The 17,861-nt window shown below is 46.1% G+C and overlaps 1 protein-coding gene across 1 annotated transcript; it reads right to left on the bottom strand.

Annotated features, from left to right (window-relative positions):
- Positions 1 to 6,914: 6,914 nt before the first annotated feature.
- On the bottom strand, positions 6,915 to 15,398 carry KCNA1 (potassium channel, voltage gated shaker related subfamily A, member 1). Its single transcript, XM_012637842.1, has 2 exons — positions 14,651 to 15,398; positions 6,915 to 14,280 (listed from the first exon to the last, which is right to left on the bottom strand). Exon 2 carries the CDS (start codon positions 13,748 to 13,750, stop codon positions 12,263 to 12,265), a length of 1,488 nt encoding a protein of 495 aa, XP_012493296.1. The 5' UTR covers positions 13,751 to 14,280; positions 14,651 to 15,398; the 3' UTR covers positions 6,915 to 12,262.
- Between the last annotated feature and the right edge of the window lie 2,463 nt (positions 15,399 to 17,861).

Here is a 17,861-nt window from a genome sequence, read left to right on the forward strand (position 1 = left end):
GCTCTGAGGGACCATCCCAGCTTCAGAACTCCCTCGGGGATGGCTGGGCCTCTGCAGCAACGTTGCAGCCCAACTTCTTCTGTTCATCCCTGCTTTCCCTTCTTCCCTCAGGTGTTGTACCAAGAGCACTCCCTAATAATCTTCCTACACCATCTCTAGCTCCAAGTCTGTTTCCCAGGGAACTCAACCAACGCCTGGAAAGAAATATGTGTAGCTTACCTGCCAACTCAAGAGGCTGTTGTGACGGTCCAATCAGATAGTGTATGTGAAAGTTCTCCATGAATTGTAAAAGATATAAAAGGAACACTTATTGGACTTCCCCTTTAACTAAGACACCATTAAATTATGTATTTCTATGTGGGGCAAACAAAAGCATAGCCTTCCTATGTTCTGCAACTTTACAGTTTAAATAAAGCTAGAGGGCCCAAGCTTACTGAGGCAGGAATTTAAACAATACTAAAACAGCATCCCTTTAGCATATTATATCACTTACATTTTTATTCATTTATGACAAGTCTTCCATGAATCCAAATTTGAGGAGTGTTGCTGGGATTTGTGGGGGTAAATCACCTTTCTTCAAAAAGTATCAAAATAGCCTTAGCACTAGTGATTCAGCCACATATATCCGACACAGATATATTGTTATCACCTATAATTATAAACCAGCAAACAAAGTCTTAGAGTGGGCAAGACACATATACTTGGCCCACAAACCCAAATTCTGCAAATTCATGGTGATAACGTTTATAAACTAAAAACCCAGTGTTCTACTTAGGAATGTCACCTCCTCAGCAGACCACAGTACAGAAAATACACACTTTTTGAATTTAATAATGCAGAAGTCAATGGCCCAGGCAGGAATAGACCAATGTTCAGAAATAGTCACATTCCTGTCCCTGTCCGGTTTCCACATCCATGTTGTCCATCCCAGCCCGGCGTCTGTCACCGTGTGCTCGAGCTGTCTGAAGAGAAGATGGAGTGTCAACCCAGGCAGGAAGCAATCCAAGTGACCCTCACCGCGTTCTCTGTGGCGAGCACCCAGAGCCCAGAGGACAATATCCAGGGATCCTCAACTTCCGCTGTTTGGTTTTGTATTTTCTTTCATTTGAAGAGCAGTTTCTCTAATTACAAAGTGGGAAATTTTACCATGATCTCTTTATGAATTTTTTTGCCTTAATTAAAAGGAAGTGGTGAAAAACCTTTAGCACCACCTGAAAGTGCTATCCCATTGCCCTGACACTTGTCTGCTCTATTGCACAGGGACACCACAGGCAGGTAGATGAGTGGAGATCAGAGTGTGTAGGTATGCGTGTGCGTGCGTGTGGCTGTGTGTGTACAGATGTGTGCTTGCACATACGCCTGAGCTGCGACTGGGACAGGTGTTTTCCTGGACATACAGGTATCAGGGCCCCCAACTTAGTGATGTATGGACATTTAAACCATAAGCAAAGCACGGAATGTACCTGGAATGTAATTTCAAATTCTGGAGACTTCTCCACCAGCACTTATTTTCATAGAGTCCCATTTCTCCATCTTCAAGTTAAGTGCCTGCTTCCCTTTCCCACATTCACTAAAAGTGTCAGTAAAACAACTTTTAAGACTCTCAAGAAACATCAGAATGTGTACAGTCATCAATCCAAAGGATGATGCTCTAACAAATCAAATCCCAGATGGTCTAAGAACATGAATAACAATTTTTTAGCAAAATCAACTGCTAACCTCTGACCTCTGAAGAAAGAGATATATGTGTAAAATGCACCAATCCAGCCTTAAGCAGAATGAATGAAATGTTCAGGCTGCAGGTCTTAAGAGAGAATTCAATTACCAATGAACTATTTTGCTTAAAATTATAACCCCTTTCAAAATGAACTACAATTAAGATTTCTCTCCAAAGGAGAAAACACCAAGAACAACAGTTTTGCTGAGAATCTCAACTACTATGTTTTCTGAATGGGGGAACTGAACCCAATACAATGGAGGTTAAGTGTCAGCAGAGCCAGAGAAGCTGAGAATTGCTGTAACAGATTGAGAAGGTCAGAATTTTTATTCGCAGAGTAATTGTATAATTTATGCGAATGGTGGAGATTGTACCTAATATGATCATAAGGTATAAAGAAAATGCATTTAAATGAAACATAATTATCCTCACCCTGATAGCCTTTACAAGGCTGTCTTTAAAAATCGTCTCTAATCATTTTCTGTTTGGGTCATTATATAGATTTGGGACAAATGAAATAATTGTTCTTTCAATATTGTGTGTTAGTACTGAACATTAGGATTCTAAGACCTCCCAGTATCACATCTTAAAACTGTCTAATGTATTCCTCTTCCTCTCTGCAAGGCTGTATCTACACAGTCTGTGATAATTAAGAGTCTAACTTACTGAACACCAGTAAAATTCAAGTCCAGAGTCTGTCAATCATTTCCATCACAATTTGGCTGACCACTGAGCACACTAAATTGATCTATGAGATGATTTATACAGTTTTTTTTAAAAAAAAAAACAGCACAATAGTCCATAAATTTAATAATCACTTAATATCAAATAGCATTAACAGATGAGTCCTCATTGTAGTCACCATAATAACCACAGGTAATTAATGAGTGACTTGATATCCGAATACTGTTCAACAGGTGGGCAGGGTCTCAAATCTCCCCAGTGTCAGCCTACGTCTTGATCATCCGTCTTAAAACTAGAGACTCAAAAGTTGTCCTGGCCAAACTTTCCACCTTCAGGCACGTAAACATCATTGGTTTCATTTTACCCTTCACACTCATGCTGCTCTTGAGAATTATAATAAAGTCAAGTATTTGACTTTTACATGCCAACCATCTTTTGCCCTCATTTTATAACCAGTGAGTGTCTTTGGCTCAAAACATTCTGTCCTCACTCACTATTTGGAAATTCTTGCAGTGGACACTCTTCTTTCACCTCACTAATCGTTTTTGTACGTGGTTAAGTTATTTTGGTTTTGGAATTACCAACACCTTGATTAAATTATGTTTAGAGTATTCATTCATTAAGGGTGAGAATTATTTTGTAAATGCCAAAAAATGGGATCTTCACCCTGTGGAAATTTAATAGCTATTCTATCTTCACTAAAAATGTCCTTTAGCAATAAGCTAATAAATATCCTGCCATCTTTCAAAAATGAAGGTGGGTATTCCATCTTTTAGGGCTGACATACACACAACTTTCTCTAAGATTCAAAGACGTTTTGCCTGTTAATGAAGGGGGAACGTACTGCACAGTTCATCTTAATCTCAGAAAGGTTCCTTTTGAAACTCACAGAAAACAAAATTACTTCCTTTCTGAAGCAGTGAAATACCGATAATTCATGGAATGCAAAAGAAGAAAATCATTGCTATAGAGATAATTGAAGTATTTTAGACTTACAAATATTCTTAATTCACTATATTGAGGAATAAGAATTTTTAATAAAAATTGGATTGAGCCCTGAGTTCTAAACATAGTTATCCTAAACTTAATCCCCTACCCATTGATCACCCTCTGATTTCAATTCTGAAAAATTTAATTTCAACTGGAATTAGTTTCTCTGGAAACATTCCTAAAATGTATTTAATGCTCAGCACTTGAACCAACATTGAGAACATGTTATCTCATGAACAGCAAGCATGGACACACCACATAAAATCCATTTTTAAAAATCACTAATAGGTTAAAGAGCTCAATCTACCTCCTGAATATTATCCTCTAGAAAAGTGTTTCATGAACTAAACATTCTAACATACTAACTCCTTAACTACAGTGAAATTCCATAAGAAAAGCACACAAAAGTTTACTCCTGATTAAATTCAAATGGTTTTAAGAGGGAAGGGCTAGACCCCTGTAGAGATATTATAATTTATCAATTTTATAAGCATCTTTGTAGTATGTGTTATTCAAGAAAAGACTATATTGACTCATATATGCTTGTGAGCATTGTTTAATTTTTAGCAAGGACAGTTAAGAATAGATTTTTTTTATACTTATAAAATATCTCTCAGACAAGTATATGAGAAAACTTCCCAAACAACATCTTGCTTTATTTTTCAATATTCACAGGTGGAAGAAAATGAATCAAATCAGGCAATATTTTGCACTTAGAAAATGAGATGATCAAAAGTGATATATTTACTGAAGATACCTTCTGGTTGCTCAGCTGACTGCATGGCACAGTTTAACCTTAATGTTTGGGGCCTAAAGGTGTAAAATAGTATTGATGTCACAGGGCAAGACTAGAAATAGTGGTTCAGCATCCTGGGAAGTTGCTACATGCTTGGTGTACCAACTATTCCTACTGAAAACATCTCAGCCTACAAGTCTTCAAATTCCACCATTATGTAATTAATCCTTTGAATTAAGCATCCAATCTCTATGGAGTCTTCCTTTAAAATGAAGCTCACACCCTCCTCCCCCCACCCTGGGGGAGGAATGACCCAGTAGTCTCCTCCTGCTCTTCCCTTTATCCTTATAATTAATAACATATCTATTAATATCTCATATTTATCCAACACATTAGAATTTACCAAACATGTGGGCCTATATTATCTCATTTAATCCACACAACTTTATGAGGTATTATGTTTCCATTTTAGAAATGAGCAATTTAAGGGCTCAAAAAGGTGAAACACCTACACAAAGTCCACCGGTCTGTCTTTAACATGTGACATTACACTTTCCGACACTCTATCAGTTCAATAAACATTCAGAGGCCCTTCCAAGTGCCCAACACTGGGCCATGGACTCATCAGTAAATCCAGGCTGCTCCCTTCACCCAGCAATCATGGGAAGATCCTTGTGCCTATAAAATAAGGAGACCAATATAAGCCCAACCTAACACTCCAAGGAGAGCAAAGCAACATAACTCACGTGGAAAGGATCCAACGACTGCAAAGAGAGCTATCTAAACTGGAAGTGCTACTGTGAGCACCTTATTGGGAATGATTGCCTTAACTTTAAAAGCAAAGGGTTGCTGGTGATTCTGAACATCCAGTGATAGAGGGAGTGCTACTAAGGGGTGAGAAAGGGAGTAGCAGCAAGACCAAGCTCATTCCATACATCATAATTAAGTCTAAGGGCCTCGCTGGGTTCAGGATCTCTAGAGCACATTGCTGCGTTAACTAACACATCACCGGTGCCTAGCACAAAGCGCGAGTTAGGGGCAGGACTAAGCAAAAATACTGTGGGATAAAAATATACTTAAAAGAAGACCTAAAGATTCAGACCTAAAAGCCAGGGTTCAGGTCTGCATGAAACTGCCAAATTTAAAGGACTCAGAATTCAAACCTTTTATCATACCAGGAAACAAGTTAGGAGGTTCGGGAGGGATATACATTGGAATCACTGTAGTTCATCAACTCTAAGATTCCTTTTTTTTTTTTTTTTACATTTCTATTTGTCTAAAATTGTGATGCATCAATGCAGTGATGCAATGGCGGGTCATAATTATAATGCTCTTTTTAACAAATATGTCAGATAATAGTGCCTCTCACAATTGACTGTATCTTAGATTCAATTAAGTAAATAGGATGTTTTGAATTATCTGTTTTCAAGCTGGTTCAAAGAGCTTCTCTTCAGTTGTACAGCTTGGCCATGCTGTGTCTTATCTGCGTAGGACTTTGCAGCCAGGCCCCTCTGCTCAGCCCTCCCTCCACATGCAAGCCCAGTCAGCATCCGGAAAGCTAGACTGATGGTGGCAGTCAGCTTCCCCACACAGTGGCAGAGTGGCTGGGATCAGATGGCATCTGCTCTCTGTTCTCCTCTTATAAAAATGGCTTGACTTGTTTTTAAAGCTCTGTAAACAACAAAGCTTCCAATTGTAGCCCTACCCCTAGCAGCTACCTGGTTCTACCTGCTTCTGCTTCAAGAAGACCATTCTAAGGCTGAGCTTTGAGAAACACCCTTGGGGTTATGGATGTCCTGGCTCGGGCGCCCACTGCCACTGCCGTGGCTCTGGCTGTGTCCTACCTTCTGTGTCAGAGCTTAGCCCGGCCTGTTTTTTTTCTGGCCACAACAGAAAAATCACGGGCAGCCTGCCCCACTGCATCATCTACCTTCAGCAGCAACTTCTACAGCAAAGCAAGATTTATCTCTGAAACTTATGACCCGAACCTACCACAACACAATACACTTCTGTGATGATGCAGAGGCCTGGCGTATTTAGCATGTAACAAACACCTGGACAAGAAGCATGCCACCTGTCTGCTCCGACGTAAAAGAGTTTGTATAAAATGCGACAGTCACAAGGAAGAAAAGAGAAGACCTAAATATCAGGAAGCATCATAAGGAAATGCATCAATGAGATAATTCAAAAAAAAGAAAGAAAACACAGGAAGAAAGAAAGATGAACCACACGTAGAACTATGTGGAAAAAGTCTAGGTAAAGAATAGCTGGGACCACGCTGTTTTTCCACGTCATAATCTCTTCTAACACCATATTGTAACTATCTGGTTATTTGATCCCAGACCACAGCACGGTCACACACACACAATTATCCTTCCTGCAAAGCTTCTCAGACTGTGAATGAAAAATACAGTTTCAAATAAAAAACAATTTAAGCGAATATAACCAATTACTTTCCTCCCTTCGGCGTCATTTCTTTTTTTCTTTTCAAAGCTTGATCCCTCCCTCACCCCACCCACCCCTCTACACAGGCCAAATGCCAGTGGCCTCTACTTGGGATCTTACCTGAGACCAAACTGCGAATCCATCCTCAAAATTTAACCCCAACGTATTTCCTTGGACAGCAGAAACAGTCCATGTGCTCCAAAAAGGAAACCAGGCTGATTTATGATCTTGTCTTAAATTCATCATGTTATTTAAAGAGACCCCACAGCATAAGGTATAAGGAAAGGGCCCCCAAAATATCAATTAAAGGAGAGACAAATAACCAGTCAAGATATTCCTTGATAAGATCCTTAAAAATTATCTTTAATTGATGCCAAATATGAACAGATCATAAAGTGACAGAAGCAAGTAAAATTGCATAGATGAAAACTATGCGCATCAATTAGGTTCTCAATTCATAACATTCAATGTCCTCGACCTGACAAATTAAACAGTAGGAGAAGGGGAAATGCACAGGAGGTGAAGATGAGACCTTAACTCATAGGTATAAGCAACTGGCAAACTCAAGAAATAAAATAGTGCTTTTTCGGCTTAAATGGTTTGTTGTCCTGATGGTGCACTTTAAATTAATACTATTCAATTTTTATTTTTAACCTCAGTAATACTTTAATATTAGAGGTATGTCACATAGAGTTCATGCTGTCTACTTACAGCTGCTGCGCAAACAGTCCCAAAACAGTGCGCCGAAAAGAAGAAAGGTGCTTCTACAAGTTTCGGAAAGGAGACAACTTTTGACCTGGAATACTTTGCAAGGGATTTCTTGTTTTGTTTTGTTTTCTTTCCTTACACCATTTCTTCTTCTTCTGATTGTGGTACAAAATTTGTCTACACCCTTTGAAGTCCCACATCATAAAAAGTAAACTCCTAGTTAGCTCCTAAATGAAAATCACTGTGACTATGGTCAATCTCCTTAAAGCTTACAGCCCTGAGGTCAGCAAGGCCTCACCCCTTACATATGCACTGGACTTCCCAAGAAAGCCCATGGTCATTTTGCCTGAGCAAAGAGACTGGCATTTGATCCCAAGGCTTCTAAATCTGACATCCATACCCTGAATGAGTTTTCACAGTGACCCAAGGTAATGGAACAATTTTGGTTAACAATTCAGCTCCTGTTTGCTTCTTTACAAAAATGGTAAGTAATGTACATTCTTTTAAAATTTACCTGAGTCATGCTAAACATGGTCATATATACCCTGAAATTCCATGATATAATTACAAGTACTAATACACCACATGGTAGATGAGAAGTCACCTCCTGAGATCACAACTCGACTTGGGTTGTGTCTGACCTTAAAATTTTAGTTTGTTTCTTTATCTTCTTAAAATGAACATAAACATCAAAAGACCTCATTCTTGCTGGAAAAAAAGCTGGAAGATAACATGGTCGTTTGGCAGTTTATATTCATTCTAACAATTCTTTACTAACGATGGTTACCACCCACCGATTCTCACCACTCCCAGGAATAAGTCATTCCTGGAAGAAAATGGGGAACTGCCTTCTGCTAATGTTCTCATTCTCCTTTCTGTTCAATCCAATCTACCAAACACAGAATTAAAATCTCAAATTGTTAAAGAGCATGTGTTTTGAGGTCTCCTATAATCAAATGGGGGTGGGGGTAGGGAATTATTTTTACAACTTCTAGATGGTAACTAATTTGAAGAATGTGTAACTACGCACAGCATGAAGAAGGCCCTTTATGGGCTAGACCAAATTTCTACTTAAAGAAATGTGTTCCTCATTTACCATTACAAGGTTTTTTTTATTCTCAAGTGACTCAAGATTGTGATGCCACCTGTGCTTCAGTTCCACCGTAGTGGAATCCAAACCTGCCGTGCCATTTCATTTTAGGGAAATGACTGCTCGTCGGCCATTATCCCGGAGAAGGACTTGCCGCTGGTTTACCTGATTTTGCTGGGCTAACCCACTAACACCTTCCCAATGCACTGATTCAACTGGTGATCGGAACTCGAGTCTCAAGGGCAAGTGAGGGGAGTTGTGCACAGATGTGGAAGGGGAGATGCAACAACAAAAACCTTTCCTGGCTACAATCTGTCTTCTATAAATCTGAGGACAGAGGAAATGAATGTCTTTGGTCTCTCCGATTCAGATCACTTCAGGTGAGTTAACCACTGCAGAGATTCTGTATGGCTAACAGCCCTGGTGAGACCCAACCCTTCCGCCGCCACCCTATTGAACTAGGGCCCCCATGCACTGGAAGAGCTAAGTTATGGCTATCAGCACGTCAGAAGTCTTCTCCCTCTGGAGAAAACACATATTCAGCACATGAGCCATGAAAGCTCAGTATCTAGGAAGGGGAAGAAAAGGTGAAAAGCCTGATAAAATAAATACGAATAAGTAAACCAAAATATAGTCATCCCTTAATAGGCAGTTTTGTTAAGTGCACCTTCAGGCCTACAAAGACATTTCAGCACATCGCAGCGCGAAGGGTAAGCGCTTGGTCAAACGTCACATGCCTATGCTACACAGATCATCCCTGTGCTCCACTCGTGCTGAATTCATTGCAATGAGCTGCCGATGGGCTAAGCAGCGTTCATTTGCCTCACACCACCCCACACTCGTGACCTCGTCCCAACCCCAGGCGGACGGGTGCGCCGCATGCAGCACTTTTCCCTATGTCACATGCAGAGGAATCAACCAGTCCAGGGTGTAACTACGGAAGTATACCAAGGAGCCAGAGTCAGTCTTGACACCAGTTTCTCATCCTCTAACCCATCCGTTCCACAGTACCGAGTGGATTATTGCTGTTGATGGAGTGCAGCGTTTCAAGTTCTGTGTGTCCTAGACCTCAAAGTTGAAATAAAAGATCAAGATATCCCCGAGGACTGAGGGCAGGTTGGCGTTTTTTCTCAACCGAGGACTTTTAAGCAAGTTGGGAAGGAATCGCCAGGACAAGTTAAGGTTCAGACGAGAAGGAGACATCACACGGAAGGGTTTAATGCCCTGTAGTCAGATGCTGTGCAGTTCTCGGCCCCTTGTCTTCCGCGATGCGTGTTGCAGTCACCTCACAGATTCGCAGAAGTCGCACAGGAAGATAAAATATCCACCTTCTTTCTTTCCGTCGAGCGAGCCCGCCTAACTCGATCTCTAGGCTGATTGCCTCACTGCTAGTTCTAGGATAGGGTGAGGGACAAGGGACAAGAGTAACAGGGAAGATTTCTGGAAGAAGCCGGGCAGGAATGTCAGGTAGGCAGCAGCAGGTGGCCGCATGCTAAGTGCAGAATAAGACTCCCCACCTCAGGGTCCTTAACAAGGCTGTGAGCGCCTCTCCGTTGGTGGACAGCTGCCGGGCTGGGGCTGCAGAGACCTGTGTTCTGTGGTTCTCTTTCAGCTGGGCGCAGGGTCCCCACGCTCTCTGGGCTGGGTGACTGGGGCAGCAGAAGTCAGATGCTCAGCCTGTGAAGTGACTGCCAGGTGGGAGGATCATAGGAGCGTCATAGAAAATATCTGAAAGGGATGGGCCAGGAGGGAAGGCCTAGGAAAGGTTTTATGAACTGAGTGTTCCCACATCCACAACGATGCCTGAAAAGATGAGACTATCACGGAGATTTGCAAAGTGCTGTTGCTAGCAGAGAAAGAACAGGGAGATGTGCCAGGAACTCTACACTGGACCTGAGGAAGGCTTGCGTGTCCAGAGTGGCCCTTCATAGGAAACAAATTCCCAAAAGTTTATCTTGGCTTCTGGTGGGGAAGAGGAGAAAACAAGTTCACGGTTTATGTCCAGTTCAAAGATGGGTCTCAGTTCACATCCAGCGTGACGATGCCAAAGGGACCAAGCCCAGTGGATGGCTAGAGAGACAGCAACCCCCTGGATCGCTCCTCTCCAGGGTTTAGGGTGGTGTGGTCTTCTCACAGTGGTGAAATGAAAGAGTGAGGATGGAAAAAGAAAAAGCAAAATATCTGTGCCCCAACCCTTCCCCCCTTTTGTTACCTAACTTCTCAGCTGTGTATGGAGGCACTTTCTGCAGTTCACTGTGGGTACAGGATAAAGGCACTAAGCAACTATTAAATCAATTGGTTGAGTTTCTTCAGGGAGCCTCGAGGGGAGGGTCAAAGTCTCTACAGACTTCAAATCATGACTGCAAAGAAAAATCAGCTCTGCTTTGGATGCATACAATAGATAAACATTTTCATTTACATCCTAAAAATGCACCAAAAAACATGCAGTATTGCACCTTTTTTTTTTGTTTGTTTTGCTTGTGTTTATCTTCAGCTAGAAAGGATATTTTTTCTTAGGTGTTGCTATATATACCTTAATAATTTTTTTAGTTTTTCTCACAGCTTCCCTTTAAGGGATGGGCATACTGGTCCTCTCTCTGCCTAGACCTGCACAAAAACCTGACATTTCCCTGAGCAAAGGCAGGAAAATTGACTGAGTGCCCCCCACCCCCACCCCCCATTGTTTCTATTGGGCCTTTCATCCCACAGACTTGTAATTTTTATTATTTTTTTTTAATTTTTATTACTGAGATCATGCATTAATTAAGTCAAGGTACATCTTAATCAAAGAGGCCATAATGCTGAATAAGAGAACATGCTTTGAGCTCCAAAAAGTTATTGTTCCCATCTAACATATGCACTTAAATACAGTACTTTATTTACTAATAAAATAGTTATTAAATGGAGGAGTGCACTTTTGGTGAATGCAAATGAAAAGGGATCTATTTTTAGAAGAGTCAATTTTAACTTAAGCTTATCCCCTATTGTCCGGGTTAACTTCTCAGCATGCGATTATAAAATAAATGTTATCAGATTCAAACATGCTTACATTTAACTCCATTTGTGCTCTCTTGCAATAAGGAGGCTAAGGTTTTACATCCAGTTCTGAAGGCCAGGGGTCAGGGTGCAGGCCTGGTGAGAAAAGACCTGTATTCGGCTCCTCCGCAGTTGAGAAAACTTAGCAGCACTGCAGATGAATCAATTAATTTAATTCTGTTATCTTTTTCTTAAGAGAATAGTCTGGATTGGGAGAACAGGGCAGAGGGGAAATCAGATCAGGACCAGTACAAGGTGCTCTGTGAACCAGTCTTAAGTAATTTTGGTTTTTTTCACCTTATAATATGCAGTTCAGTTGATCAAAATAAAAATAATCCTTCATTGCCCATTTTGGCTGGCATATCATGTTACATATAACACATCCGATGCACTGTCTTAAATGTGCTGTGCAGTTTGCAAAGATTTTATATTGGAGTCCCATGCAAATTTTAACTTTGTATTTCTAAGTGATCATCTGGTTTTTAGTTTTAAAAAAAGTTAAAGAAGCCAAAGGATTAAAAATGTTTCAGTATAGGGAAGCACATGATCCTTATTTTACCTAGACTAGTTCACGGACTGAATTTTTTTAAGCCAGTTTTAGAAAATACTCTTTCTTTTCCCATTTTTTAACAAAATGAAAACAGTTTCTTTTTTCACAGATCTTGAAAGCTTCTGGTTCACCATCCCCAGAAGCCACAATGCAACAACGCATTGACAGGTAAATAGAGCATTCAAAGACTATTTAGTAAAGTATCTACATAGTGTGACATGAGTCACTAGGGTTTTTTTGTTTTGTTTAAGTCTTTCTGAGCTGCTAAGTGGGGCTTTTTGTTTGCTCATTTGCTTGGTTTTTTTTTTAAACATCGGTCAGTAGCTTGCTCTTATTAACGCAGTTTTGGTTAGCTGTGGTGCAATTGCCAGTTCTGATGTTGGCCTGTCTATAATGGGCTATGCTGTTATTCGCATCCTCCTCGATCTCCATGTACTCAGACTTGCTGATAGTAGAGGAACTGCGGCGACTGAGGTCACTGTCAGAGGCTAAGTTAGGGGAACTAACGTGGAGCAACTGAGCCTGCTCTTCCCCCTCAGTTTCTCGGTGGTAGAAATAGTTGAAATTGGACACAATGACAGGTACGGGCAGGGCAATTGTCAGCACACCAGCGATGGCACACAAGGAGCCCACGATCTTGCCTCCAATTGTCACAGGGTACATGTCACCGTATCCTACAGTGGTCATGGACACCACCGCCCACCAGAAAGCATCGGGGATACTGGAGAAGTGCGACTCAGCTTCTTCCGCCTCGGCAAAGTACACTGCACTAGAAAACAGTATGACCCCGATGAAGAGGAAAAAGATGAGCAGCCCTAGCTCTCTCATGCTAGCTTTGAGGGTCTGGCCCAGGATCTGGAGGCCCTTAGAGTGGCGGGAGAGCTTGAAGATTCTAAAAACCCTCACCAACCGGATGACCCTGAGGATGGCCAGCGAGGTGGCCTGCTCGCCCTTCTGGCCGCCTTCCTGCTCAGCTATCTCGGTGCCCAGGGTGATGAAATAAGGGATGATGGCCACAATGTCGATGAAGTTCATGATGTTTTTGAAGAAGTCCGTCTTGCTGGGGCAGGAGAAGAAGCGCACCACCAGCTCGAAGGAGAACCAGATGATGCACAGCGTCTCCACGATGAAGAAGGGGTCGGTGAAGATGTTGGAACTGTAGATGAGCGTGGTGTTGTCGAGGCGGTGCACGGTGCCCGTGAAGTCCTTGTCGTCCTTCAGCTCGGGGAGCGTCTCCAGGCAAAAGATGACAATGGAGATGAGGATGACCATGACCGAGACGATGGCGATGACGCGGGCGGGCCCCGAGCTCTCAGGGTACTCGAAGAGCAGCCACACCTGGCGCTGGTACTCCTTCTCGGGCAGAGGGCGTTCCTCCTCCTTGATGAAGCCCTCGTCCTCCCGGAACTTCTCCATGGCCTCCTCGCCCAGCTCGTAAAATTTGATCTCCTCGGAGAACATGTCCAGGGGCACGTTGACCGGCCTCCGCAGGCGGCCTCCCGACTGGTAGTAGTAGAGGATGGCGTCGAAGCTGGGCCGGTTGCGGTCGAAGAAGTACTCGTTCCTCAGGGGGTCGAAGTAGCGCATGCGCTTCTTAGGGTTGCCCAGCAGCGTGTTGGGGAACTGCGCCAGGGTCTTGAGCTGCGTCTCGAAGCGCAGCCCCGAGATGTTGATCACCACGCGCTCGCAGCACTCGTGGTCTTCGTGCTCGGCCGGCCGCGGGTAGCTGCCGTCCTGGGGGTGGCCCGGGGCGGACGAGGCCTCGTCCGCGTTCTCCCCAGACATCACCGTCATGGTGGGAGCGGGGCGCAGAGGCGGGAGGCCAGGCGGGAGTCCGGGCCGGGAGAGCGCGAGGGACGAGGGGTGGGGGGGACCCGAGCGCCCCCCCCACCGGAGTGCTCGGCTCCCCCACGCTCAGGGGGAGGGGCTTCCGAGCGAGCAGGTCGAGGGATCTGCGCCTTCGCTTCTCCTGGCCGTCCCCTCCACCCTGCCTTTGACTCAATTTGGAATCCCCCTCGCTTGCGGCCCGGCTGCAGCTTTTTGCCGCGGGCTGGGTTGGGGTTTTTGCCTTTCGTTTTTTTTTTTTTTGGTATTTCTTCCTGCTCCGAGGTGCCTTAAGGCAGTGCCGCTCTAGGGGACCCGGCCATCGCTTCGGGGGTCGCCCTGGCCTCCCCTCCCCTCCGCGAGCCCTGCTAGGACCCGGTGCGCTGCCAGCTCAGCAGATCCCCACGCCTGCCACCCCCTCTGCTTCTCCTCGGCTCTCCCCCCTCCTACCCCTCTTCGCCTGCCGCCTTCTAAGCTCCCACCAGGGCGATCGATGGACGCTGCAGAGAAATAGAAAGTGATAAGGGGGCAGAAAATCAGAAGCATTCCGATGGGACGGACATCTGAAGACACCGAAGAACACAGACCTCTGGCTCTTTTAGAAAGCACTGGACGTTTACTAGGGTTATCACATACACACAGACAGACACACACGCAGACACCCGGAAATCCAAGTTTGGGGCTCTTCCATCCCACTCTCCCCAATGCCCGGCAGCCGATCTGTTTACAACTTCGTTGAACTAGAGATCGGAAAAGCGCCAAGAGACGCTGGGGCAGCTCGCAGTGCCGAGCGGCGTCCCCGCACCCCGGCCTCCCCCGCCCCGTCGCCCCGAGCCCCGCTTCTGCAGCCCCGAACTGCGGAGCCCCTACCTGGCCGGCGGCTTGGCGCAGGGGCGGTGCTCAGTCGGCGGGCAGCCCGCGTGGAATGCGGCAGGTCGCCTTGCAGTACCGGGCCGGAGCGGCCGCCGCAGCGGCACCCGAGAGGCGCCGGGCCACTCGCCGCCCCCGTCCGCTCGTCCGGCGCCCCTCTCAGTCGGACACAAGCTGTGCTGAGCAGCCGCGGCGGAAACGTTCGTTCCCTGCCCCCATTCTCACCCGCCGCCCGCAACCTGGAGACGCCGTCCTCGCTCCGGTGCAGGAGTTCCGGAGGATGCTGGGCGGAAAAGCAAAACGCCACCCTCTCCCGAAGCTCCGAAGCAAATGACGATAAACAGCACTCTCGCCCCCTCCTAACACCGTGGGAGCCCTTGATTCGATCCCGGAGGAGGCGGGCGGGCAGGAGCCTGGATCTACATGGCTCCGCAGTCCCTCCGCTCTCCGCACCCCAGCCTGGACCTCGCCGAGGCTACGCGGCGCGCCGGGAGCCTTCAGCAGCTCCGAGTGGGGCACGGTGCGCGCGGCTGCGGGTCCGTTCGGTCCATTTCTGGGCGCTGCAAGATCAGCAGAAACCTGAGAAAGCGCCCGGAATACCGAGCAGCGATTGGCCCACCCGGGCGTGGGCTGGGGAGGGCGGGGGAGGGCAGGAGCGGGGAGGTAGATGGAAAATATGAGGGGGTGGTTTGGCAGAGGGGGGTTGTCATTCAGTTCCCACCCTTGCCGGCGCAGCTTTTTCCTCTCCCACCAGAAGAGCCGACCACCAACTCTACTTCCCCGGTGGCCCACAGCCACGCCCACGCGCGCTCCCCGCCGCCGGCGACCTTCCCCGGGAATTTCACATTGGAAATGGTCAGGTCCGACGCAATGCAGGCGGCGGTGTTTCTGGCAAAACTCCTCGGATGGGCTCGCGTTTGTGCAGTCCCACAGAAATCCTCTCCGATCGCGCCGCCCTGCGGGCCATCTCCCCCTCCCGCAGGGCTCTCTGCGGGGCCCACCGGCTTGTCCCCGCCAGCCGGACTCAGGGGGATGCAGGCTTGGCTAGAGCTCTGCAGCTGGGGAGGGCTGGTTCGTTCTAGGCAGTGTTCCTGGGCGGCGGCGGTGCCAACAGCCTGTCCCTCTTTAACCTACGACGGGAGTTGGAGTTTTCTTACGATCATATATTTTGAAATACAGAGAATGTGACTTGAGGGGGACCGAAGGCTTCGTGGGTTTGTGGGGTTGTCTGCCAACTTGGTGCTAATTGGGAATAATCTGAGAAGCAAGTCGCCTACTCACCTCCCACTCCACGTCCCTCCTCCCGCAGCCTCTCTCCGCGACCTAGTGCCTCCACAGGGCCACTGTCCCCGCTTGCAACTTATTCGGGAAAGGGTCCCCGCGGAGGCGCGCGGCGGCACGAGCCGGGGCGAGCCGTGCCCTGCGAGTGCGGCTTGAGCTGCGCCCCCAGAGGCGCTGCGTGCGGGCGCAGGCGGCGCGAGAGAGGCAGCCGGCAGCGCCGCTACTTCCACGGCTGCGGAGTCTCCAAGGAGGCTGCGAGAACCCAGAGTCGCCGCTCATTGGCTCCTCGGCTGCCTGGGGCCCACCCTTCGCACCCCCGCGGTTCGCTTCGCCTCCCGCCTGCACCGCCCACCTCTTTAATCAAAGCCAATGTTCGCAGCCCCACCCCCACCCCCACTCTACTGTGGCTAGTGCAGAGCCCGGGCCTCTGCGGGGTCGCCCGGGCAGTGCAGCAATCCCGGGCGCCGAACTAGTTCAAGCCCTCCTCCGGATTCAGACGCCAGCATTTCTTTGAGAAAAACAAAAGTATTTGTTCCTTCCCCTCCTCCAGATCCATACCCCAGCTTTTCTTTTATGAACAATGAGTTCTCTCACACTCCTCCTTCCCATATTAAACTCTGCCTTTTTCCCACCTTGCACATGCGTGTCCCTCGATCCCAATAACCCCACGGATCCCTGCCTTTCTGCAGCGCTGCTTTACTGCGAACAAAAATAAATAAGTAAACAAATAAAAAGAGAAAAATAAATGTGAAGCTCGATGCTGAACTACTGTCAAGTCCCTTGGCTTTGTGTTGCTGCTGCTGCTGCTGCGACAGTCCTATTGGGGATGCCTCTCCTAGACAACAAGCATTTTCTACCATGTCCTAGCAATACTGGGCTTGCCTATTGTCATCTTTCTCTACCCTACTCTGGTACCTCCCTCTTCCTGTAACCCTGTTCCTTCCTTTAAATGCCCTCAAGACCGTCATCTTCCCAGCTTCATGGGAACGCACCTGCCCTGATTCAGCATTTGGAGACTGCCTTACCGGAAGAGAGTTACGGAGTGGATGGGATCTGAGGTTCCTAAATTCAGGGTTTAATTAGAGGGCATAACGGTATCAGGGGCTCCTCAACATCCCTTGTAGATGTGTTTACAGCAGGACTGGACCTCCAAGGAAGTGGAAAAAAATTGCTGAGCTAGGAACTCAGTATTTTTGATGCAAGTCCTCTGGTTGGTAAGGGTCTGAAGGCATATATTCATTCAACAAATATTTGCTCAGCCAGAGCTATGTGCCAGACACTGTTCTAGCACTGGAGTCACAGTAATAACTGTATTAGGTCACATAAGGTCCCAGAGTTCATGGGACCCAGATCTCTCATATTCTGGTGGGAGATACAGACAATAAACAAATAAGCCATACATTATAATGTTAGGTATAAAGAAAATTAGGAAAAGCAGATAGATAGTGACAAATATAGATTGGCAGATAGGGACAGTCTCTCTGCAGAGGCAACATTTGAACAAAAACTTTAAGAAGAGAGAGCAAGGAATAGGAAGATTAGAAGGATAGAAGTAAGAGCAAATGCAACGGTCCTAAGGCAAAAACAAGCTCAGCATACTCAGGAAACAAAAGAGGGTCAACGTGGCCAGAAAGAAGTGACAAGGAAGAGTGTTGTACAAGGTGGGTCAGAAAGGTAGGCAGGGGCCAGGTTGTACAGGGCATGGTGGAAGAGACAATCTAGGGTGGAGCTGGTGAATAAAACCCCTTTACTTTATTTTTTTCATGGCCAAGCAACCACTTGGTCTAGTGACAGGGCTGTGTCTCTCTGTGGCCCATGAAGCAGTGGCCAGTTTGGTAACTCTTTACCTTTCTCTGCACCCTCTCCTTCCTTGTATCACCTTCCTTTTCTGCTCCTCTCACTGCTCTGGGTTCACACCTCCCACTAAAGC

This window comes from Propithecus coquereli, unplaced genomic scaffold (assembly GCF_000956105.1).
Source record: "Propithecus coquereli isolate 6110/MARCELLA unplaced genomic scaffold, Pcoq_1.0 Scaffold124, whole genome shotgun sequence".
NCBI lineage: Eukaryota > Metazoa > Chordata > Mammalia > Primates > Indriidae > Propithecus > Propithecus coquereli.